This window comes from Heptranchias perlo, chromosome 1, assembly GCF_035084215.1.
Source record: "Heptranchias perlo isolate sHepPer1 chromosome 1, sHepPer1.hap1, whole genome shotgun sequence".
NCBI classification, from domain to species: domain Eukaryota; kingdom Metazoa; phylum Chordata; class Chondrichthyes; order Hexanchiformes; family Hexanchidae; genus Heptranchias; species Heptranchias perlo.
Window position 1 is genome coordinate 135958494 of NC_090325.1, and position 26369 is coordinate 135984862.

General features: G+C 43.5%; 1 protein-coding gene across 2 annotated transcripts in view; it reads left to right on the forward strand.

Moving 5' to 3' along the window:
* The window catches only part of sorcs2 (sortilin-related VPS10 domain containing receptor 2), a 598225-nt gene that overhangs the window by 188325 nt on the left and 383531 nt on the right, over nucleotides 1-26369 (forward strand). For both annotated transcript variants that reach the window (XM_067991267.1, XM_067991275.1), the window contains exon 3: nucleotides 8787-8886. In XM_067991267.1, the coding sequence (XP_067847368.1) occupies nucleotides 8787-8886 (100 nt within the window). The remainder of the gene's footprint in view (nucleotides 1-8786; nucleotides 8887-26369) is intronic.

A 26369-nucleotide genomic window follows, 5' to 3' on the forward strand; every position in this document is an offset into this window, starting at 1 on the left:
ATTAACAGTGATTTTTCCAATTATATTGCTCCTCGATTGAAAACTGAAACTTATCCGATCTATTAGGGGTTTCATTTCTGTCTTTCTACAATTAATGGCTCACTAAAGTGCTTTCAAAGTTACAATGTACTTGAATTTACAAGGTTTCCTCTGTGTGTGTGTGTGTGTGTGTGTGTTGTGTGCTTCTCTTTATCTTTTTCTCTTTCTGTCTCTTTTTATCTCCTTATCTATCTCTATCACTCCTTTCTCCCAAATTTCCTCTTTTCCCATCTCTCTTTTCATACTCTCTTCCATGTCTCTCTTGTCTCTCTCCTTTTCAATGTTTCTTTCCAACTTAATCACTTTCTCCTCATTCACCTGATCAGTCCTGTCAGTGCAGATCGAGGAAATAATTTACTAGAACTGCCTTGCTGAAAACATATCCTTCACTCCTATTTCCCAGTGTAGTGCACTTGGTCCTTAGAATTATAATAAAATACATTTTATTAGTCAGCACATTTCAGTAGCCAAGTTAAAGAAGGAATTGCATTAGTTCAGCATGTGAATGTTGGACTGATCTTTGTTGCTGTTACAGTTCATTTCTATCTAAATATGGCAATAGTTTTCTAAGGAAATGAATGTTTAGATCAGGATTTCTATAGGCTGTTTATAAAAGATTAATTTTAGTATTTGTACCTTGTTCCATCTGATTTCAATGAAATTGGAAAATCTCTTCATTATACAAATAGTTCTTTTATGGCAACATTAATTTTTCTCAATCATTGCTCAATACGTAACACAATAATAGTTCATGCAACTAATGCTCATAATCCACAAGCAAAATATTATACTCCCGTCAGGTTTCTCTGGCGGGTTTGCTGATGTGCGAGTCTCCCACGAATTGAAGTTAAAAAATCGTGTCGCGGCGCCAGTGACATCATTGGGCTGCGACTTTTGCATGTAAAGTAGGCCACTACTTGTCTGGGGCGGACTGCCTTCCAGTTTCTGTTTTTTGGCAAATAAAATGGCGGGGATAGGGGCAATGCGGCGCAAACCCCCGATAGCTATTTTAACTACCCATTGGCGCCGAGCAGCCTGGGTTAAAATCTGGGCTTAACGTGGGATTCGTTGACAGAAAAGTTCTTGAAAAATAACAGCTTCTAATGTTTTGCAATTAATGATATATAATTCTCCCTTATGCTTGCTCTCCTCCTCTCCCTCGAACCATGTGCCACTTTCTAGTTGAGAGGGCAGGAGGTGACCTTCCCCCTTATGCTGCAGTGTATCTGACAGCTAGGACCTGCCTGACAGGAATTCCAGGTGACTTATGAACTTATTTTCTCAACCTGGCAAAGACTGAAAAGTCGCCAAGTGGAGAATCATGGATGGGAACTTGCATGCTGCTACTCATTGACGCCTAGAATAATTGGCCCTGAAATGGTGCGGGAGTTTTCCCCGTTTCCTGTTGTGATTTTGGTGGGAGACCAGCAGAACTCCTAGTGAAATGGCTTAAATGGTCTTGTACGCTGCCTCACTGGGGGGGATCCATCAAAGTTATGGCAGGAGACTAGGAGAACCCCACCCATTGAGACCATTCTGCCTACTTTAGAAAATGAAGCTTATAGGAAGAAACATGTAGGTGCTCCCGCCGCCCACGTACTAAGGGGGCTGCTTTAAAACTGTATTTAAAAAAATGGCTGGACGAATCTTTGGCGGTCCAGGCCACGATGCGACCTGCCATGTGAGACCGATATCACTTTAGTTGGCTGGTATGCCTGGTCTCAACAGGCATACTTGTGCCAATTATAGGCCGTTCCAACAACAACAACAACAACAACAACAAACAACCTGCATTTATATAGCACCTTTAACATAATAAAATGTCTGAAGGCGCTTCACAGCAATGTAATCAGACAAAAATTGACTTCAAGCCGAAGAAGGAGGCATTAGGACATGTGACCAAACGCTTGGTCAAAGAGGTATGTTTTAAGCAGCGTCTTAAAGGAGGAGAGAGAGGTGGAGAGGCAAAGAAGGTAGGGGAGGGAATACCAGAGCTTAGGGCCTAGATGGCTGAAGACACGGCTGCCAATGGTGGAGCGATTAAAATTGGGGATACACAAGAGGCCATAGCTGAAGGAATGCAGAGATAGGGTGGGGCGCGGCCATGGAGGGATTTGAATATGAGGATAAGAATTTTAAAATTGAGGTGTTGCTGGACTGGGAGCCAGTGTAGGCCAGTGAGCACATGGGTGATGGGTGAATGGAATGGGTGTGTGAGGATATGGACAGCAGAATTTTGGATGAGCTCAAATTTTTGGAGGGTGGAAGATGGGAGGCTGGCCAGGAGAACATTGGAATAGTTGATTCTGGAGGTAACAAAAGCATGGATGAGGGTTTCAGCAGCAGATTGACTGAGTCAGGGGCGGAGATGGGCGATATTACAGAGGTGGAAGTAGGCGGTTTCAGACAGGGAGTCGGCCAGCAGCATGTTAATGAGGCATAGCGGTTAAAATCTGCTTGGCCTCATTCTACCATAGACGGGTGGGAAGGTAACAGAAACCAGCGATAACTCACTGGCAGTTAAAATCACCCGCTGCCCCACCTGAAGCAGATGAGAGAGAGAATAGAATTCAGGGTGGAAATGAAACAAAGATTAGAAGAAACAAAACAAAAACAAAACAGCAATTAAAAAAGTAAACCAGAATGCATTATATTTAAAAATGTAGCCAAGGGTTGTGTGGATTGAAAAATAACCAGCTCTGTAGCAACACAATGGGGGTAATTTTGAATTTGCGCGATAGTGTAAAATGGGCGAAATTGGATCGGCTGCCCGTTATATATCCATTGACTTCCATGGAAATGAAAATCAGGAGAGATGTAAAACGGGCTGTCGATTTGTTATTGCTCGTTTTACACTATCACACAAAGTCAAAATGACCCTCATTGAATTTAGTTACCATGCATTGAGGTTTTAATCTCTGCTGCAAATTTCAGAAATTGGCATCAGCTGTTCACACCGCCCCAATGGAAGTTTCTGTTTAGTCTTGACCACATTCTGTGATTCAACTGGATATTTGTAAAACAAAGGCAAATTTGCACTTCAAGTGTAAATGGAAACTTTAATTAATGGCTTGGCAACAAATTTTTATCACAGCCTGACAGCTGTTACATAATTTCTTGCCAAGCACACCAGTTCAGAGCTTCCTTATCACCTCTGTTATACAGAATACCAGTACATCGAGTAAACTACACGATAAGGGACATAAAAGTATGCTCGAATGGGTTTTTTGTTGCGAACGAATTCTGTTTTTTGTGTGATGATTATCATATTGTATTTATTATTTTGAGAACTGAAGGGTCTAGAAATAGCGTAAAAAGTAGAATTACATCTAAAACAATGAAAAGCAAAATAATTATGGCTTCCTTGCTAGGAATTATGATTTTTTAAAATTCCATTTTGAGTATAATTTTTCCCCCTTCACATTGTGCATCACTCCCCAACACTCCTCCCCATAAAAGAACAAACCAACAGCCTGCCCTAAACTACTGCCGTTGGTTCCAAATAGGTGAGAGTGGCCCTGGCGATGCATCTAATTTTTCTTCCTTCACGCTCCATCAGGCCTCCATTTTGCATCTTCCCCTCCGATGGCATGACGGGACTGAGCAGTTGCTGTGTGAGGAATTACCTTTGGACTCTATGCCCCCATTTGTAAAACCCAAAATCCCGTTCGCCTTTTTTGTGGCTTTATCTACCAGCATTCATACTTTCATGTACTCCTAGATTGTGCCGTTCATCACACCCTGCAACATTTTCCCACCGAGCGTATAGTCCTGTCACTGTTCAGGATTTTTTGACCATTTTTCCACAGGAATGATTTGGGAAAAGAGTTGCTTTTAATGCTGGGTTTTTAAAAACAGTATGGGGTAGATTTTCCCTCCTGTACGGTGTTCGGTCTGCCAGCCTTCAGAGTTGACGAATAATGCCAACGGGGGGGGACCCGGTCTATTTTGAGGGCCGAGCCTCATTAGCATACAGCAGACGGGCTGAGAACGGAAAATGAATGGCCAGGGTCAGTTCGCCGGCTCTTGGCTACCACAGTATCGGAGAAAGGTAGGTCCAGAGGGGTGCCGTCCATTTTTGGAAGGAGGGCAGACTTGTGCAGCAGCGGCCCAGATTATTTTTGTGAAGCACTCCTGCTCCTCCCGGCCCCACAAAAATAACTAAAGACTTACCATCTGGGCTCCTCCTCGGCTGGACTGCCAGCTGAAACTGTGCGGAGAGTGCACGGCGCATGGGCCGCCCATTTGAGTCCTGCAATGTCAATCTAGGATCGTAAGTACATCACAGGACCTTAAAGGGCCTTCCGCCTGACTGAGGCAAGGGCTGCAGCTGCCCAGTGACTGGCCCTGGGGAAGATAGTGTTGAGAACAGTGTCCGTGGGAACGGGGCGGTAAGTCATTCCCCATTATTGTCAGGGCGCCAGCCCCCCATTTCCCACAAAATCTCCCCCTATGTACTGTCATAAGTTTTTTTAAAAGGGCATCCAAGTAAAGGGTGGTTAACGCCTGTCATCCACTGTGTTGGAAAACCTTTTGACCTTGGTCTGTCTGTGAAGTGGGGATAAGAAAAGGGACAGAAACCTAAAAGGCAGACGAACTTTTGCAACGAAGAGGTTGCTGAGGCAGAAAGGCAGAATGCAGAGGAGTTGGATTTTTTAAGTCAGTCAAGATGACCCACTGAAGTGGGATAGCTGTTCGTTATTTCTATGTTGTTACACAAAGATAAGTTGTGTCAATTGAACTAAGTGAACCTAATCATAACTATTGCTCTATATGATCATCTTATGGTGGAATAAAGCAGCTTAATGATTCAAGCCAAGCCAAGCCTCACCTACTGTTAACTCCGGAGAGACTGAAGAAATATACGTGCAAAGGGCATGGATAATGGTTCAGGTCACAATGGTGTTCCATTGTTACCCCCCCCCTTTCCCCTTCCCCGGGTCCTGTTATCATACATGTAAATATAGGTCCGTGTGAGCCAACTCCCAAAAAACCAAGATGCTTAGACTACTTATAGGAGTGACTGATACCACTGAGCCTGGGAAGGAATCTATGGCAGTCCTGAATGCATAACAATTTCCATTCCTTGTTTTTCCTCCCAAATGTATTACCTCACACTTATCCACATTAAATTGCATCCGCCACCTATCTGCCCTTTCCACTAAACTGTCCACGTCTTCCTCACTGTTTAACAAGCCCCCTACTTTTGCCCTGTCAGCATATTTTGAGATTGTGCTCAAGACTAAATCATCTATACATACTAAAAAATAAAGTGGACTCCGCACTGACTCCTGAGATTAAACACCTCAATGGCCCTCAATATCTGCAGTAGTTTTCCTGATCTCCAGCTGCCACTTCAGCAGGAGAGTACAGAAATAGCGTTAATGGGTGAAAAGGGCTGTTTATGCAGTTTCTCCAGCTGAAGTTATAGCAGGAGATTGGGAGAACCCTAGCAGAAATTCAAGGCCTATTAAATTTGTCAAACATGACTTGTCTTTAGCAACACCATGCTGGCTGTCCCCGATTAACTCAGGAGGTCGATGTCCACAAGATGGCTCCTACCATTTACACTACTAGCTTCCTTATTCTGATGGCAGACGTGTGGACTCAGTTTTTCATGGGTATGCAAGCCTGCCACTGGGATAAGGCCATCGGTTATCTCCATGTGATGTTCTGGTCACCATGTTATTGGCAGGACACCATGGCATTGCAAATGGTGCAGCAAAAGGCTGTTCTTCTGACCCCTGGCACCGGGCATCTAAGCTGCAAGGAGAGACTGAGTTTGTTTACACTAGAGAAGAGGAGACTGAACAGGGATCTTATTGAGATATTCAAGATTCTTAAGGGTATCCGCAAGTTCAACCTGAGAAACTGTTGAGCCTGGCCTTGAGAATGACAGTGAGACTGCATGGAATAAGAGCAAAGGAAGGAAGATGACTGAATAAATCAGTTATAAGTCTTTCACACAGAAGGTGATGTATGTTTGGAATGGATGGGCCAGGGAAGCTGATAACATCAGTAATTTTAAGAGGGTGTTGGACAGGCATTTGCCGAGAAAATCATTTGAGGGATGTATGAGACAACAGTATATCCTCTTTGAACTCTGACTGAGGCGAGTCAAATGGACTGTTTTTACCAGCCCTGTACATTCCTGTGTCCCATGTCCATGGAGGCGGGGGAAAGGTTCCATTCTCCGAAATAATCTCAATAGCTGAAGAACTTTGCGGTCAATTTTGCTTTAAGATCTTTATCATCTGCAAGCTACATTCTCAGTTATCTGACTTGCTTGGGAAACAAACCATTAATTCGGACAATGGAGATTCTGGCTGATCATAAGTCACTAACTGAGATGTAAAATTGTTTCATGCAGTATTTTGACTTAATTGAAGGTCAGTTAATTCAAAGTATGTTGTACATTTGTAGAAATAAATAAATTGCAAAATACATATGTCACTGCCTTATAGAAGATATGAAAAATATCATGCTCTCAGGTTGTTTTCAACGCTTATTATTATTTATGACTATGAATCTGGAAGGCACAAGGGCCTGTGAGAAATTTGCACAAGGTCAGTTTGGCACCAGTTGCAATCTTGACCTGTGCTATAAGGTAACACAGAACAGTGTAGCACTTTCCAGGCTGTTTAAAACTGTTTCTAACTGGCATGGTTTTAAATTCAGATCCCAACATCAGACTTGTATACCCTTGAGAAATAGTTTACCAGTCTGCTGCCAGAATAAGTGAGCCAGATATAATAAGTAGCATGAATGCCAGGAGCCAGCATACGGATATCACTCCTGGAACCAAACTAAAACACCACCAATATAGAAGTGGCTTAAGTTTTGTCTGGGACGACTTTGCAGATTCAAGTACATCACTACTGTGATATTTGAAGAAGACATTATACTAAATTATGCTAAATGAGCCAGTGGAGAAATGGCCACTTCGTGATTGCCTTATTCTTTCCATTCAAAAGGGTTTCTCTATAAAAGTGACTTAAGTTTTTTCCTGGGAACCAGAATGATTGGTTGGAGTCAGATTTGTCTGGAGCTGTTGAGGATAGTGTTTAGTTTCACTTTGTCCCAGGTTTTCTGTAGGTTACACAGTAGGAGTAAGTTTCTTGGTATGTTCTGTAATATAGTGTACAGTTTGCTTTTCACACAAAATGTCTTTTTTTGTTTAGAGACCGAGTATTTGTGAGTTGAATTTATTGTGGCCCAGAATATAACATCCTGTAACCTTCCTTGTACAAGTACAGTGCCAGAAAGCTACAGTTACAATAGAGCATGTACACAGCAAATTAAGATTGTTTCTTTCATGAGTTCTAACTGACATTTCTGTCGAAGTATATATTGAAATGTTAATGTAAGGTGCGGACATTTTTGCAAATTATCCACTTTATTCGTCACAATTATTCCCAGTGGCTCTGAATTGCCTTGGGATGTCCTGAAGATGTGAAAGACACTATATAAATGCAAGTTCTTTCTTTTCAGTGATGCTTTTCAATTTCCTTTGCTAGCACTTCAATAAGTGCTTGGATAGAAGAAACACTGATGTGTAATAGTACTCTGTCGTCAGGAATTCACAAAACTGTTATATTAAAGGGACAAATCTCTTGACCCCTTGACCCCTCCACTGCCTATGTGCTGTCAGATATCCATTCTTGGATGAGGGGTAATTTCCTCCAACTAAACATTGGGAAGACCATAAGCCATTGCCTTCAGCCCCTTTCACAAACTCTGTACCCTTACTACTAACTCCATTCTCCTCCCTAGCTTTTGTCTCAGAACCAGACAGTTCGTAGCCTCAGCATCCTGTTGACCCAGAGCTGAATTTTCGACTATCAAAAAGACTGCCAACTTCCACCTCTGTAACATTGCCCACCTCTGCTTGTACCTCAGCCCATCTACCACTTATTTGTGCATTTGTCATCTCCAGAATCAATTACTCCAATGTTCTCCTGGCTGGCCTCCTATCCTCTGCCCTGTAAACTTCATCTCATCTAAACCTCTGCTGCCCGTATCCTAGCCCACATCAAGTCCTCTGTCCTCACTGACCTAAATTGGTTCCTGGTACCTCAATGATTCAGATTTAAAATTCTCACCCTTGTGTTTAAATCTCTCAATGGCCTTACCCCTCCATATCTCGGTAATCTCCTCCAGCCCTAGAACCCCTCCGCCCCCCCCCCCCCCCCCCCCCGCCAGACCCTTGATTCCATTGACTTTGGCCTCTTGTTCCCCTCTCCCCTATTGGTGGCCATGCTTTCAGCTGCCTAGCCCCATGCTCTGGAATTACCAACCCTAAAGCCTCTGCCTCTCCAGCTCCCTCACCTCCTTTAAGACCCTCCTTAAAACCCAACTCTCTAACCAAGCTTTTGGTCACCTGTCCTAATATCACATCATTTTGCTCACACTCTGTTTTCCTCATGCCTTTGTGTAGCGCCTTGGGACATTTTTCTGTAATAAAGGGGCTAAAAGGACGTAAGTTGTTGTTGTTGCTGTTTTTTTAAGTAGTACTTGTAAGGAGTGGTCCTGAAGCACCCTGGCAGGAAATCAGCACCATCTCCCTTGCCCTGCCAGATCCTATAATTCATTAGTTCTAGGCTGAACTGTGGTGCAGTAAGGTCATTCATTGTGTGTAAAATTGCCATTCCAGGCAATGTCTTTATATGCAGTAGCAGAAGTTTTACAAGCCCACATACAATAATATCTCCGTTAATCACCCATTGTTTCCTATTTCTTGTTGGCAGGTCATCAGATTATGGAACCGCCTATGTAAAACTGAACCTGCAGTCTGGCACCAACAGCATAATCACCAATTTCTACATTTGCCCTGCAAACAAGAAAAAGGTACGAGAAAACTAGTGTGGAAATGGCGGGTGGTGGGGGTGTGGCCATTTTAAAGACCTTTTTGTTCCTCTATTTTTCCCCATAGCTGTAACTCCTTCAATGTAGCTTTTCAGATATCTGGAAGTAGAGGCTTTTTTTGTTGTTAAATGTCACTGACATGCTTTAGAGGCACTCTGCACAGTGCAATAGGTGATGTTGCGAGAGGCATGTCAGTAACTATTTCAGCGTTGTAAAGAAGAATAGTCTATCTTTTCCTCAGCTTTTCATTTCCCCTTAGGCCAACATGACAACACCTAGCGCAAACCTTGTACCTTGTCAGAATGTTTATCTTTCCTTTTATAACTGTCTAACACAGAATCGCCTATAATCAGAAACTTACCAACGCATCTATTTTAAAATTCACAAAATCAGACTTGTAATGAGATCCCAGTCAGGGTAACATTAAAACCATTACTAATCCAGAAACTTTTGACAAACCTTCCCAAGGTGTGTTCCAGCTTGTGCAATTAGTAGAAAACTGGTATTAAGATTCTTTGTGTGAATGTATTGAAAGAATTAATTCCTGTATGGAAGTGTTAAAATTCAGTGTGAAATTACACATTATTTTCCTTGAATTTTGAGACAAAGTTGTAGAGCTGAATGTGAAAGTGCAGTTTGAAGATCAAAAGAAATACGAGCTCTGTAACAACTGAGTTCTTTTCTTCCGCATCTACATTTTTTTTTTGTTCTTTAACACAACTTGACCCAGCATTGAGGTCTCAGTCTGAAAACCAAGAATATCTGCATTTTGAATATTGTTAAATTGCATTTGTGAATCATCATGGCGCCATTTCAGAGCTTGTTCATTCAAAAAAAAAGACATCTCGTTGACAAGGTGAACAGTACAAATTGTAGCTCTATTTCTGTGAAGGGATGTGGCAGTGGAAGGGCATCTTAGGACCATGGCTACATCAATCTGGCAGATCGGTTGTACTGTTATTTTCTGCCGTTCTTCTATGTCAGCTTCTGCGGAATTCGTAACCAAAGCTATTAAGGTGCCCTTCAGGGCACACAATGCATATACAACATTTTCATAAGCAGCTTTTATGTATGTGCTGTCTTCCCTCACCAACAGGAAAAGAAAATCCCCTAAAATCATTGTTTTTGTAAAATGCTATTAGTCTTATCACTATAGCTTCGTGCAGTATTGAAAATCAGCAGAAAGCTCGCAACATCTCGTCATGTCAAATGAGAAAATTAAATATTGTTAAGTTTTCAGAGAGCTACTGGAGATAGGATTTAGCTGCAAATGACATTCAGTCTACAAGTATCACTGGGAGCAGACACTTTATTATACCGTAATGAAGCGATTCCTCCTGCTGGCATTGCTCAGAGGGCGAGATAACAATTGGTTTTTCACTGGGTTACTTTAGTTGCTGATGTGGGCATCACAGAATGTGTTGGATGTTTTTGAAAGTCATCATTTGCCCCCCATCACATACTAAGAAACTAATACTCCATCAGCAACCTTTCTGCCTGTATTGAATACACTAAATACCTTCTGAAGAGCTACCTCTCTTGCTTCTGTATAGGCAAAAATATATATCTGCATTATTTCTTTTGGGAACTTTCAAAATTGGATGACATTCAAGATCCAAATCCGTCACCCAGATTTCTTACCCATACTCTCAACCTCAGTTTCCTGCAGGTTTACTTTGATGGGATGATGTCACCTGCATCAATTGGACGAGATTAATCCAACTGGTGGCCAGATATCCTCACGGGGAGGTTAACTAGTGCTGTGGGAGGGTTTAAACTAATTTGGCAGGGGGAGGGGAACCAGGACGTAGCAGCAGAGAGGGAGACAAGGTGCATAGAAAGCTAGGAGGGGCAAACAGCAACGGAATAAAGAATAGTGTAGAAAGAACAGGAATCAGATGGAGGAAGAAAGCAAAGCCGACCAGCGTGGTCTTGAAATGCATGTGTGTTGATGCAAGGAGTGTTACAAATAAGGTTGATGAGCTGCAGGCACAAGTTGCCACGTGGGGTTATGATATAGTGGCTATAACAGAGACCTGGCTTAGCAGGAATGAGAACTAAACATTCCTGGCTACAATGTATTCAGGAGGGATATGGAAGGGAAAAAGAAAAGAGGGAGGGAGCAGTATTAATCAAAGATAATAATACAGGTCTACAGAGGAACTATATACTAAAGGGTTCAAAGACTAATCTATTTGATTAAAGTCAAGGAACAGAAAAGGAGCTGTTACATTGCGGGGTGCTTACTGTAGACCCCCAAATAGTGAGATGGAGATAAAGGAACAAATCTGTAGGCAAATTTCAGAGAAATGTAAAAATAATAGAGCAGTAATAGTATGGAACTTCAATTACCTAATACCCTATAAAAAACAGTGCAGGGGGAAATTGAAAAAGGATATATGAAGGGCAAAGAGAGAATATGAGAAAAGATTAGCGGGTAACATAAAAGGGAACCGAAAAATCTTTTATAAACATATAAAAAGTAAAAGGATAGTTAAAGGAATGTTGGGACCGATTAGGGACAAAAAAGGAAATCTTCTTGTGGAGATAGAGGGCATGACTGAGGTACTGAATGACTACTTTGCACCTGTCTTCACAAAGGAAGAAGATAAAGTTAATGTGGCAGTAGAGGAGGAGGGAGTAGGGATATTGGATAAAAATAGATAGGCAGGAGGTGCTAAATAGGTTGACATCACTCAAAGTTAACAAGTCACCCGGTCCAGATGGGATGCATCCGAGGTTGTTGAGGGAAGCAATGATGGAGATATCAGAAGCTCTAACGACAATCTTTCAATCCTCCTTGGATATGGGAGTGGTGCCTGAGGACTGGAGGATTGCAAATGTTACATCCCTATTCAAAAAAGGAAAGAAGGTTAAACTTGGTAACTACAGGCCAGTCAACCTAACGTCAGTGATGGGAAAACTACTAGAGACTATTGTCAAGGACAAAATTAATTCTCACTTGGGGAAGCATGGGTTAATAAGGGACAGTCAACATGGAATTGTTAAAGGCAAATCATGTCTGACTAACCTGATTGAGCCCTTTGATGAAGTAACTGAGAGGGCTGATGAAGGTAGTGCAATAGACGTATATATGGACTTTCAAAAGGCATTTGATAAAGTACCACATAACCGACTCATTCGGAAAATAGAAACACATGGGATTAAAGGGATGCTAGTAACTTGGGTACGTAATTGGCTAAGGGATAGGAGGCAGAGAGTAGTGGCGAACTGATGTTTTTCTGACTGGAGCGAAGTATGCAGTGGGGTCTCCCAGGGGTCATTATTAATTCCATTGCTTTTCTTGTTCTATATAAATGATTTGGACTTGGGTATAGGGAGTACAATTTCAAAGTTTGCGGATGATACAAAACTTGGTAACATAGTAAATAGTGAGGAGGATAGTTGCAGACTTCAGGAGGATGTAGAGAGACTGGTGAAATGGGCAGACACATGGCAGATGCAATTTAATGGGATAAGTGTGAAATGATGCACTTTGGGAGGAACAACATGGACAGGCAATATAATCTAATGGTACTATTTTGCGGGGGGTGCAAGAGCAGAGAGACCTGGGGTTGCAGTTTCACAAATCTTTGAGGATGATAGGGTAAGTTGATAAGGCGGTTAAGAAAGCATATGGGATATTTGGCTTTGTAAATAGGGGCATTGAATACAAAAACAAGGAAGCCATGCTAAACCTTTACAAATCATTGGTTAGGCCTCAGCTGGAGTATTATGTACAATTCTGGGCACCACACTTTAGGAAGGATGTCAAGGCCTTGGAAGAGGGTACAGAGGAGGTTTATCAGGATGATACCAGGGATGAGGGACTTCAGTTATGTAGAGAGATTGGAGAAGCAGGGATTGTTCTCCTTACAGTAGGCAAGGTTAAGGGGAGACCTAATAGAGGTATTCAAAATTATGAGGGGTTTTGATAGAGCAAATAGGGAGAAACTGTTTCCTCTGGCAAGTGAGTCGGTAACCAACGGTCACAGATTTAAAATAATCAGCAAAAGAACTAGAGGGGAAATGAAGATAATTTTTTTAAGTTGTTAAGATCTGGAATGCACTACCTGAAAGGTGGAAGCAGATTCCATAGGAACTTTCAAAAGGCAATTGGACATGTACTTGAAGAGGACTAATTTGCAGGGTCGTGGGGAAAAAGCTGGGGTGTGGGACTAAATTGGACAGCTCTTTCAAAGAGCCGGCACAGGCATGACGGGCTGAATGGCCTCCTGCTGTAAGATTCTATGATTCTATGTGACATGTTGCTTTTGCTTTACCCAGTAATATCTGCCTGTTTGATGGACATTGTCTATGATGACATATATCCTCTTTTCTTCTGTAGCTGTAACAGATTGTCAATTGATGATCAAGGTCTTTCCTCCACATAATGCAAATGCCACACAGGTATTTTTTGTCACAGATGTAATTTATTACATTTTTCTTCAAACCAGAAAAAAAAATTCTGTTATGTTTTTGGTTTGTGCCAGTTTGAATTCCCCCGGAATATGCAAGTCTTTCGGACATCTTTGTGCTTCAAATGTGATTGCTTGTGTGAAGTTGAGCGTTCCTGGTCAGAAGGGAGTTTCCATCTCAGTTTGCCAATGGGGCTTCATTCATGTGTGTTTCTGGGCAGGCTCAGGTCATGGAATTCTGTCTTATTTGCCACTGGTGAAGTTTGTGATGCACTCGATGCAATGTGTGGGGCAGTGCAAAGTTTGCTGTGTTCTTTCTGTCTTGTCACACTTGAAGAGGGAGACACTGGGGATGGAGAAAGTCACTGGAAACGGAGAGAGACAATGGGAATGGAGCGAGACTTTACAGTAAAAGAGGCAGATGTTGGAATGGAGAGACACATGGAAATCAAAGAGAGACAGTGTGAACATGGAGAAAAAGTGGCAAAAGAGAGAGACACCGGGAATAGCATATTGATATGAGAGAGAGAGAGATTTTGGGAATGACAAAATGATGGTAGCACAGGGGAAACATTGGGACTGAAAATGCATAGGGAACACGGCCCAAAGTAAGTGCCACAGTGCACCTGCCTGGGACCTCTGCCATTGACCCTGCCAAAGTTCATGGGGTCAGAGGGAGACCCCCTGATTAACACATCACTAGTGGAGCATCTAAGGCGCCTGCTAACCCCAACATGCTAGTTCCGGAGTGCCAGGTTCCCCTCGCCTGAGAAATAACCTAAATGTGCCGCCAGCAGCCCCTTTCGTAATTTTTTTTTTTAAATCTCAATTTTTCTTTGAGGATCCAGACCACAATCCCACCCGGAACCTCCAGGTGAGCCCACTTCCACTCTTTGGTGGTCAGGTAATGCTGCTGATGAAACGCCAGGACCCACTGAGAGATAGGGACATGGGAACGCCTAGTATTGGGCTTCTCTGGCCCTGACCCTGCCTCTCTTATGCCACTGAACTAGTAAGGGGGCAGGTAGATGTAAAGCCCCTCACACGGCCCAATATAAGGCTGGGGCCAAATTTACCCAGGCTCATTTTCAGCCCCTCCGGTGCACTTCCGCCAGAGTTACAGTGGGAGTGTGCCAGAGGAGCCGTGGAATTTTGGCTCCATTGGCGCTGCGCCTGGCCACCACGTCCTGCCAAGTGCGACACTGCTGGCCTCTGGGGAGGGTGCCCTGGAGTGCCAAATGGAGCAACCCCCTTCGCACGCATCTCATGCAGCAGCACCTCCACTCTGCTACATGAGTGCAAAAGACAAGGCTGAAGCCTTTGCAACCATCTTCAGCCAGAAGTGTCGAGTGGATGATCCATCTTGGCCTCCTCCCGATATCCCCACCATCACAGAAGCCAGTCTTCAGCCAATTCGATTCACTCCATGCGATATCAAGAAATGGTTGAGTGCACTGGATACAGCAAAGGCTATGGGCCCCGACAACATCCCGGCTGTAGTGCTGAAGCCTTGTGCTCCAGAACTAGCTGTGCCTTTATCCAAGCTGTTCCAGTACAGCTACAACACTGGCATCTACCCGACAATGTGGAAAATTGCCCAGGTATGTCCTGTCCACAAAAAGCAGGACAAATCCAATCCGGCCAATTACCGCCCCATCAGTCTACTCTCAATCATCAGCAAAGTGATGGAAGGTGTCATCGACAGTGCTATCAAGCGGCACTTACTCACCAATAACCTGCTCACCGACGCTCAGTTTGAGTTCCGCCAGGACCACTTGGCTACAGTCCTCATTACAGCCTTGGTCCAAACATGGACTAAAGAGCTGAATTCCAAAGGTGAGGTGAGAGTGACTGCCCTTGACATCAAGGCAGCATTTGACCGAATGTGGCACCAAGGAGCCCTAGTAAAATTGAAGTAAATGGGAATCGGGGGAAAACTCTCCAGTGGCTGGAGTCATACCTAGCACAAAGGAAGATGGTAGTGGTTGTTGGAGGCTAATCATCTCAGCCCCGGGACATTGCTGCAGGAGTTCCTCAGGGCAGTGTCCTAGGCCCAACCATCTTCAGCTGCTTCATCAATGACCATCCCTCCGTCATAAGGTCAGAAATGGGGATGTTCGCTGATGATTGCACAGTGTTCAGTTCCATTGGCAACCCCTCAGATAATGAAGCAGTCCGAGCCCGCATGCAACAAGACCTGGACAATATCCAGGCTTGGGCTCATAAGTGGCAAGTAACATTTGCGCAGGACAAGTGCCAGGCAATGACCATCTCCAACAAGAGAGAGTCTAACCACCTACCCTTGACATTCAACGGCATTACCATCGCTGAATCCCCCACCATCAACATCCTGGGGATCACCATTGACCAGAAACTTAACTGGAGCAGCCATTTAAATACTGTGGCTACAAGAGCAGGTCAGAATCTGGGTATTCTGTGGCGAGTGACTCACCTCCTGACTCCCCAAAGCCTTTCCACCATCTACAAGGCACAAGTCAGGAGTGTGTTGGAATACTCTCCACTTGCCTGGATGAGTGCAGCTCCAACAACACTCAAGAAGCTCGACACCATCCAGGACAAAGCAGCCAGGTTGATTGGCACCCCATCCACCATCCTAAACATTCACTTCCTCCACCACCGGCGCACTGTGGTTGCAGTGTGTACCATCTACAGGATGCACTGCAGCAACTCGCCAAGGCTTCTTCGACAACACCTCCCAAACCCGCGACCTCTACCACCTAGAAGGACAAGAGCAGCAGGCACATTGGAACACCACCATCTGCACGTTCCCCTCCAAGTCACACACCATCCCGACTTGGAAATATATCGACATTCCTTCATCATCGCTGGGTCAAAATCCTGGAACTCCCTCCTCGATTTTATTTTTGTCTGCCAATGGCCACTTAATCTTTAAATGTCACTTCCCCTTAAATGGTTGCTGCAGCTCTTTAATTAGTACAGGATATCTTATCTCCCATATTGTGATCTCCTGGTGGTTGCCCAATGCATGGTCTGGAGCTCACAGTGGATACATGATTAATCCTGATCCCGTGAGATGCAACAGAAACAGCAGTGTGAATTGCAGGCTCATTAGACCACGGGTGCGCTCAAAGCAGAAAATCCATCCTATTGAAAATAGAGAGACTGTGGTAAAAAAAGGGAGATGTTAGGAACTGAGGGACAGGAGCAAAAGAGGGAAATATGAGGAATACAGACAGAATAAAAGCCAAAAAAATCCAGAATGGAGAAATACATATCAGTGAAATAGGGAAATAACAAGAATAGAGACAGTGCAGTAAAACTGCAACTCTCTTACAATGAAGAGCGACCTTACCATAAAAGGGGGAGACAGTGGGAATAGAAAGAGGTTATTGTGGTGTCCTTCCTATTTGTGTTAGCGAAAACATTTCTTTCGTTGAAATCTTTTTTCTCCTGTGGTTACACTTGAAAAAGATTTTATTTTAATGTTCTTGATGGCTTTGATGTGTGTATGGACTTTCAAAAGGCATTTGATAAAGTGCCACATAATAGACTTGTAAGTAAAATTAAAGCCCATGGGATTGAAGAGACAGTGGCAGCATGAGTACAAAATTGGCTAAGGGACAGAAAGCAAAGAGTAGTGGTGAACGGTTGTTTTTCAGACCGGAGAGAAGTATACAGTGGTGTTCCCCAGGGATCGGTATCAGGAGCACTGCTCTTTTTGATATATGTTTATGACCTGGACTTGGGTATAGAGGGTATAATTTCAAAGTTTGCAGATAACACAAAACTTGGAAATGTAGTAAACAATGTGGAAGATAGTAACAGACTTCAGGAGAACATAGACAGACTGGTGAAATGGGTAGACACACGGCAGATGAAATTTAACGCTGAGAAGTATGAAGAGATACATTTAGGAAGAATGAGGAGAGGCAATATAAACTAAATGGTACAATTTTAAAGAGGGTGCAGGAACGGAGAGCCCTGCGGGTGTATGTACATAAATTTTTGAAGGTGGCAGGGCAAGTTGAGAAGGCTGTTAAAAAAGCATATGGGATCCTGGGCTTTATTAATAGAGGCATTAGAGTACAAATGCAGGGAAGTTATGCTAAATCTTTAAAACACTGGTTAGGCCTCAGCTGAAGTTCAATTCTGGCCACCACACTTTAGGAAGGATGTCAAAGCCTTAGAGAGGGTGCAGAAGACTAACTAGAATGGTGCCAGGGATGAGAGACTTCAGTTATGTAGACAGACTGGAGAAGCTGGGGTTGTTCTCCTTAGATCAGAGAAGGTTAAGAGGAGATTTGATAGAGGTGTTCAAAATCATGAACGGTTTTGATAGAGTAAATAAGGAGAAACTGTTTCCAGTGGTGGAAGGGTCGGTGACCAGAGGACACAGATTTAAGGTGATATCAAAAGAGCCAGAGGCGACATGAGGAAGCATTTTTTTACATAGCGAGTTGTAATGATCTGGAATGCACTGCCTGAAGGGGTGGTAGAAGCAGATTCAATAATAACTTTCAAAAGGGAATTAGATAAATACCTGAAGGGAAAAAATTCACAGGGCTCCGAGGAAAGAGCAGGAGAGTGGGACCAACTGGATAGCTCTATCAAAGAGCCGACACAGGTACAATAGGCCCCATGGCCTCCTTCTGTGCTGTATCCTACTATGATTGATTCAATAGACATGAGCCACAGAATTGCATTTGTATAAATTTACCGGCTGTGTTTGTAGTTTTCCAGTAAGTAAGAATACATTCCCTGTTACAATTAATGGACTGCTTACAAGAAATGGCTGTAGTTAGTGGTACCAGAGCTTATTCAGGTGGCTCGCCCAGGAGTTTGGCTGGCAGCATTGTGCTTGATATACAGTGAGCTGCAGTGCCAGGTGTTGGCTGCTTCTCAGGTGACCTCAATCTCTTGAGATAATTGATAGTGTGTCAGTGACCATTGTGCAAGTGGGTTTTATTGTAGGAACCTTGTGAGGAGTCAGAAGTTGTGAGTTCCAAGCTCCGCATAATCTAGGATGACATAGTACAATCCTGAAGGAGTGTTGCATTGTCGAGGATGTCGTCCTTTGTAGAAGATCATGCGTTACAGTCGTTGAGCTCAACTTTCTAGATCTTCTCCTTATGTTTCATCTTCTCACTCCGCGTTACAATCTCACCTTTTTATATCTTTCTAACTGTATTACTTCACATATATTCCATGACAGTTATACACTCTGCAACAGCCTCTACCAGTCTTTATCAAGAAGTTCCAGTCTATTTAAACATCTATCATCTGTGCTCCAAGAGGCTAACAGAAGCTGCTGGTGTCTTAAGTTTTAAGCAAAGCATAGAATGTACCCTATTATGGCTCTACTACAGATAACTTAGAGTCGAAGCATGCATGAATTTGTGAGAAAGTTCAGAATTAAATGTAATCAATGTGTTTTTTAACCTCGACCAGGCTGTTTATGATCTCTGTGATGACTGCCATTGTCAGCAAAGTTCTGCAGGCTTTTAGCCTTAGGTTTCAATACAAAATGGATTCTTTACTTGCTCCCGATTCCTTAAAAATGCGATGCAGGATAACACTTAGACTCAATAATCTGCATTAATCCAATTTCAGAGGCGCAACCCTTTATCAGGCCAGCCACCTAGAGTCATAGAGTTATACAGCACGGATAGAGGCCCTTCGGCCCATCGTGTCCGCGCCGGCCATCAAGCCCTGTCTACTCTAATCCCATATTCCAGCATTTGGTCCGTAGCCTTGTATGCTATGGCATTTGTGCTCTGTGCTCAATTGTGAGCAGTTGTTTTTCAAACAGTAAATTTGCACTCAGTAGGAAGAAGTTACATCTGTTAGAGAGAGGAAGTTTTTTTAATCCCGCATTAAAGATTGAAAATGTGTCTTTTTAGACTTTATACATAAATTATTATTTTAAATATTACATTTTCATTGTGTTCCTGTTATTCTTCAATAAGCAACCGAAGGCTGTGAAAAATAGAGAATTGATTTTAAATTCCTGTAGATGAAACAATTCCCATCTGATCAGTGCACATTATCAATTCGGTTTTTGATATTTATGTTAAATATTTTTTGTTAAACCCTCTGTGGGAGTGAACGGCTTGTGACATTATTGAGAGTAGAAAGGAAGAAACACATGATAGATCCCTTGTGTAATGTTTTCCCTCAATATATATCCATGTGGGAATGAGCAATTGTAGGGAGAAATAACATTTTAACAAGTAATTATAAAAATCTTCTATGATCTTTAATCATTTAAAAATATGGAAGTCACATGCATTAATTTTAGTAGAAAACACCTTCCACACATTACAGGTGTACATGACGTGCGTATTTACTTAACAAACATCTCACCATTCAGTAACCAAGGAAGTGAAGCACTCACAACAATCAAAAAACACTTGCACATTGCTTTTCGTCTTACCATTTTACCAACAAACACACGAAAAGGTTAAGGTGCACGTGCATTTGCCGTGCGAATATGAATATTGAGATCACATGCCCAACGATGGTGTCCATGTGAAAGAGGTGTAAATCTGGCTGCCTACTTGCTATGACCCATTTTAACTGTATCATCAAGTCAAAATCTACCCCATACTCATTTTTTATTTAGTAATTAGAAATGCAATTAGCCACATCTGGATTCCCAATTAGCCGCATGTGGCTAGTGACTAATGTATTTGACAACACTGTTATACGCTTGGGTTAATAGTCGTTAGATTTACTAAAAATTTACCAAGCAAAACATTTCTTTTGCAAATTTTCAGTCTGTGAATAAATAACTGTAATTGTTTAAGTACATAAATTCCTAGATATTTTTAAATCATTAGCTGCAAATCATGCCATTCATAAAATCTTTTCACAACGCATTCTCCAAAATATCTTGTTTAAACGAAAAATGAGTTGCTGGTTGCTGATAGCAGTGTGAAGATGGATAATTGCAAGGAGCATTATGTATACTGTTTTGTGTCTGAAGGCGTTGTGTTGATTTTTAATTTGCCCAATCGATTTCAATAGTGAAGGAGCATTTAAGCTGTGATAATTCTCTGTGTTGTCATTAGCTGACAAACTGATGTTGAAGATAAATGATTCTTGGGGTAATAATTCCCAGATTATTTGTACTGGGCTCCGCTGACTGCCAGAGAGGCTGCTATTGTTTTGAATGTTCTCGATTCAGATAAATAACCAGCTTTGAGCCATGGAACAAGCAGTGATTGTTTTCCACACTGATACGCTGACAGGCTGAGCCGGGGCGATAATTAATTGGCCAGAGCAGGCTCGATTGCCCTGACTAAATACATTTTCCCAGAAGCCTTTTCATCATGGGCTAGTTACACTGTGCCTGACCGTGCATGCTGTATCTTATGTGTGTTTCTTCCCCCAAGCTCTGGGTCTTGAAAGTCTTGCTTAAAGTGATCAATTATATTGGATTGATTGTGTGTATGACAATGTAGGAAGGCTCCTTTTTTATGACGAAGGTTCAGCTTGCTGGCGATGGAAGTTTCTGGAAAATAGATGGTAGCTCATCCATCGTTTGTTTCATTAAATGTCACAAGAGGCGTGAAATGATTCCCTAATTTTTTTTTACATACAGGAACATGTAATAAATGTATTGAGATGAAAATTAGTTCAGTTTAACCTTTTACCACACCGAATAGCAGATACAGCAGTCATTACATTTATTCTTTAATGCCAAATTAATAGCTATGGTTAATCAGCCTGGTGTTTGGAACATAGAAACAGGAGTAGGCCATTCAGCCCCTCGAGCCAATTAGATCATGGCTTATCTGTATCTTAACTCTATCTACCCGCCTTGGTTCCGTAACCCTTAATACCCTTGTCTAACAAGAATTCTAATATTCACTTTAACGGAACAGCAGTAGGATTTCACATATCCAGTGAGATCCCTCCCATCCTAGCTATGTTCTGAGGCAGTGCATCATCCCTGCACAATCCTGTACGGATGGACATGGCCAAATTGGCTTTGTAGCTGAGGCAGTCTCCTTCCTCCCTGCCTCCTCTCAATTACTGTGGGGTTTCACTATGTGGAAATTAGCATTAAGATTATTTAGTATGGAGCACAGGGGGCACCATGGTATCCTATTTAAGAAGGTGTTCATTTTCTGCCGAAGCAGCTCTTCTAAGTCACTAACATTCTGATTTTGAGCTTGTAGCTGATATGTTTATGGGTTGTCCTTGCAACAAATTTTTATAACGAATCCTTATTTCCAAAGTTGCAGGCTTTTTGAGGAGCTGCTCTTCCCCCTTCCTTATTTCCCAGTGATAAGGCTCGAAATACTATTTTTTTCCCCTACAAAATAATAGATTATGTAGAATAGACTTCTAGCAAAAGGAACTGGTTATAAACTGGGATTATGTGGAATAGACTCCTAGCAAAAGGAACTGGTTATAAACTGGGATTATGTGAAATAGACTCCTAGAAAAAGGAACTGGTTATAAACAGGAATAAAAATTATAAGAATAATTACAGACCTGAATGGTCGATAGATTTTAATCGATTTCATGATCAATAGATTTCACTTATTTCAATAACTTCAGATCATCACCACTGCTCCTATTTTTTCGGTCAGCTACTCCTGATCAATCTTTTGTTTCTTAACCTGTCCCATTACCACCTTCATTGCCTTGCACCATCATCCCTTTTGTCATGTATTCACTCGTGCCTTGTACCCTATTACAGACCTTCCCTTTTGTTCTTTCCTCCACCCCCCCACCCCACACTTTCCCTGGCTCTGTACTTGCTCAAAAACTTTAACTCTTTTAACATCTTCCAGTTCCGACGAAAGGTCTTCGACCTGAAACGTTAACTCTGTTTCTTTCTCCACAGCCTGACTTGCTGAGCTTCTCCAGCATTTTCTGTTTTTATTTCAGATTTCCAGCACCCACAGTATTTTGCTTTTGGTCAATAGTATTACAAGTTTACAGTCTGCCTTAGATATTCTCTTGAGTACAGCAGTGATGGTCACTGCCATAAGCGGTCGGAGCATCATACTTTTAGGAGTGTGCCTCTAGTGCCCAATATCTGACTATACGATAGCATTACCCAGGGCTGTAACAATAGAGTCCCTTGTGATCTGAATTGGATATTGTGGGGGTAATTTTAACACCCCAGGGCAGGTGTGGGGGTGGGGTGGGGTTAAGATTTCAAAAATGGGAAACCTGAACCCAATCCGCCTCCAATCACAATCACCATCCACAGCAGCAAGGTCGTGCTGTGGTAGGATTTGCAGGTGGACAACAGAGAGGTGGACAACAGAGGGGTCGAGTTCCCAAGAGGCACTAACCCACCTAACAGGGTCTATGGACAGCAGCTTAGCTTCCTTGACCTCTCGGAAGAGCAGTGCTTCCAGAGGCTTAGATTGACACGTCAGGTGGCTGCAGATATCTGCAGCCTCCCTGCTGGACCTGGTGGCCACGCATTACCAGTGACTGTGAAAGCCACCACCGCCCTCAATTTCTTTGCCTCTGGTTCATTCCAGGGCACTACCGGAGATATTCCAGTTGGCTGCACATGAATGCATAAGGCAGGTGACAGATGGATTGTTTGCCAGGGTGTCGACTTATGTCAACTTCCCCTGTGACGACAATGGCCAGAATGAGTGGGCACTCAGATTCGCTTCTCTGGCTGACTTCCCACAGGTACGAGATACCATCGATTGCACACGTGGCAATCTGAGGACCACCAGATCAACCAGGAGCATTCGTCAACCGCAAGGGATTTTATTCCATCAATGTGCAGCTAGTGTGCAACCATAAGGAAAGGTTCATGCAGGTGCACACCAAATTCCCTGGGAGCTGCCATGATGCTTTCATCTTGCGGCAGTCTAACATCCCTGACCTCTTCATATCTGGAACCACACTTAAGGGGTGACTGCTAGGAGACAAAGGATATCCTCTTCAAACTTGGCTGATGACACCTCTGAGGAACTCCATCAATAAACACCAAGAGCGATACAACGAGAGCCATATCACCACCAGATGTGTCATCGAGCAAGCCATCGGCATGCTCAAGATGCACTTCAGGTGCTTGGACAGGTCTGGAGGTGCCCTTCAATACTCATCAGCGAGGGTCTCTACAATAATCGTCGTGTGCTGTGTTCTGCACAACATTGCGCAGCAGCGAGCATTAGAGGTGCAGGAGGAACAAGGTGCTCATCACTCACCATCTGATAACGAATCCAATGAAGAAGAGGAGAATTAGGAGGAGGAGGAGGATGTGAAGGAGTTAGATGAAGATGGGGCCCCCAACGAGAGACCAGCCGCTCACATTGCTGCTTGGGATGCCACTGATACCCTAATAGCTCGAAGGTTCAATTAGTCACTCACATTGGACCAAAGTAACTATCACATCCCCCGCCCCCTTCCCCTCCCACCCCACCCCACCTCACTGACACATGGAAGTCCTGTAACCAGCCATCCACCCATTGCACATCCTCCAATTGGTCCCGTCAATTCATGTCTTCACATTCATCACCAACCAACTGAAAAGGCGAGTTGCCACTCGGCAGGCAAAAATGGGTAACACGAGAAAGTGGTGCAAATTAATCAATTTTATGTGAGGTGATAACAAAATGAAACTTACTAACATTTTCACAAACACCCATCTGCATATCCTCAGTGAACTACAAAGTTTTTCTTTCCCTTTGCCTACTGCTCCTATACGGTGCAACACCTGTGGCTTCAGCAGAGGTAGAGGCAGGCTGCTCTGATCCCTGCTCTGACTGCTGAGATGCTCCTGGCTGATGACCTCTGGGTGTTGGAGCCCCACCAAAGATTGCTCCACCTGCACCTGTGCAAGGGCAGAGGTGGCCATTGGGAGAGGAGGCAGCATGCTGGGTATTGACTGAAGCGGGGGCAACAGGTCAGACGTGGGACCACTTTGAATGGAGTTCCCACTTCCATGTCACCTTTCGCCATCATCCCTCTCCTGGGTTAGCGGCACATCATTCCTACCTCTCTGTGGGGGAGCGGCTTGGTGCAGATCAGGGACGCTTCGTAAGGCCACGGATAATGTATCTGTGATCCTGTTTAAGGCGGCAGACATGTTGGCATCCATAGTCTACACAGCCATGGTCAGGGCCTGCAGGGATTGGTTTGTTAGCCGCGACTGAAGTTCCACAGTGACTCTCTCCATGGCAGACGTTCTCGCAATTACCTGCGACATCAATCCACAAACGCTTGAGCTGGACTCCTCCATCCTCTCTGCTGTCGTGAACAGTGTGCGTGATACGACTGCCAGTACCTCGCAAATTTGCTGCTGGCCCTCTCTGATTCTCCTTTTCATCGATGGCCCTGAGGTTCAGCATCTGTGTCCAGCTGAGCAGAGCTTGGAGAGGAGTGCGCCCCCCCCCAACACAGACTCCACCGATGTCCCTGCCACCACTCTCTGCTTGTGCTCACTTGTGAACTGTGACTCACCAGGTGAAAATCCAACTAGCTGTCTAACTGGACCCACTGAAGTGCTCGTATTTACCCTGCTGCCTGGTAAGCATATGTCCTGTGACGGTGCGCCCACAGAAGGAATCAGGTCCTTTGAGGAATCATCGTCAGGAAAGTCGATGGACTGCTGCTCTACGTGTGAAGCCCCTGGAGGAGAGAAGAAATGGATATGAATTAGTACTGGCAATTTAGTAATGTTGCCACTCAGCATAATTAGGCTGATCATATTTCACTCATTGCTGAAATCAAGTCAACATGACTGAGTCTTGTATAAGTTGTGGGTTGGAGATATTTAACGCTGTCACCAGGCAGCTGCAAAGTCCCAGTCTCTCCATCTCTGGTGATCAAGGACGCAGGGATACCACTGTTCTCTGTGGTCTCTTCCTTTGCATCTGTCAGCTGTTATCTGTAGCGGGCCACCTCCGGTCCTCTCCTCCCTTGTGTTTTGTGCTCGCTTCTCCTGCAACAGGGAAAGAACCTGTAAGGCATGCGTTCACCCGATGGATGCAGTGCATTCAGTGAGGGTGAGTATCAGGCAGATGCATCACACTGCATAAAGAGGGGTGAGTAGCAATGGTGGATGGATAATTGGGGAGGTGAGAAAGTGAACGATGGGTGTTCTTTCCACTTAAGTGGGTGTGAGGAGTGATGTGATAGAGTATGCTTGACAATACAGGGTGGGGTGGGGGGTGCAATACAGGATGTAGGTGAATCTGCAACTGTACTCTCCTTTCCTGACCTGGATCCAGGAATGGGCTACAATGTTTCTGCTGCTGACCTCCTCAGCCACCTCCAACCACACCATCTTGGTGACAGCAGCACATTCCTTTCATTGCTAGGGAAGACTATTTCCTTCCTGCTCCTCACTGCACCCAGCTGTACATCAAGTGAAGTGTCGTTAAACTGGGTGCAGCCCTTGACCGTCCTAAATCCATGATGAAACTTCTCCCTCTCTTTGTATAATCTCCCACCTCCTCCAAATTCCATCTTTGAATAGACGAGTTGAGATCGTGTCATGCGGGTTTGCATCATGCCCGCTGTCGCATAGTGGAGACACGAAACCCCAGGAACAAAAATTATAATTAGACAGCCATGTTGAAATCGGACATTCCGACACGTCGTAACTTCTTCTGGGTTTTGCGCCCACTATCGCTCCCTCATCCCCCACCCCCACTCAGAACCCACCTCTATGTTATTATCAGACCATGTGTCTTATGTGCCCTTGTGTGCTTCTCCAATCTTTTCAAAGGCAGTCTGAGGAACACTAATTGAGAGGAAGCCAGATACAAATTGTTAAGCTGCTTTATTTTACAGACAGCAAGTGAAGATGCAGAGTAACAGACGTAATTAAATCTCACCTTGATTAAACTTACCACTGAACCTGCCTCGAGAAGAAGAAAAATAATAAAAATGCATCACACTTTCCCTATAAGTAGGCTCACTTAACTTTTCCTGGTCAGTCTTTCTGAATCTAGACTGGCTCTGAGCTTAAGGTGGGTGAATTTCCCCTCACTAGACCAAGTTTGCTCCCCAGAACTAGCTCTCTGACTGGCTGCCTATGCATATTTTTAACATTTACTTTGTGTACTCCGCCAG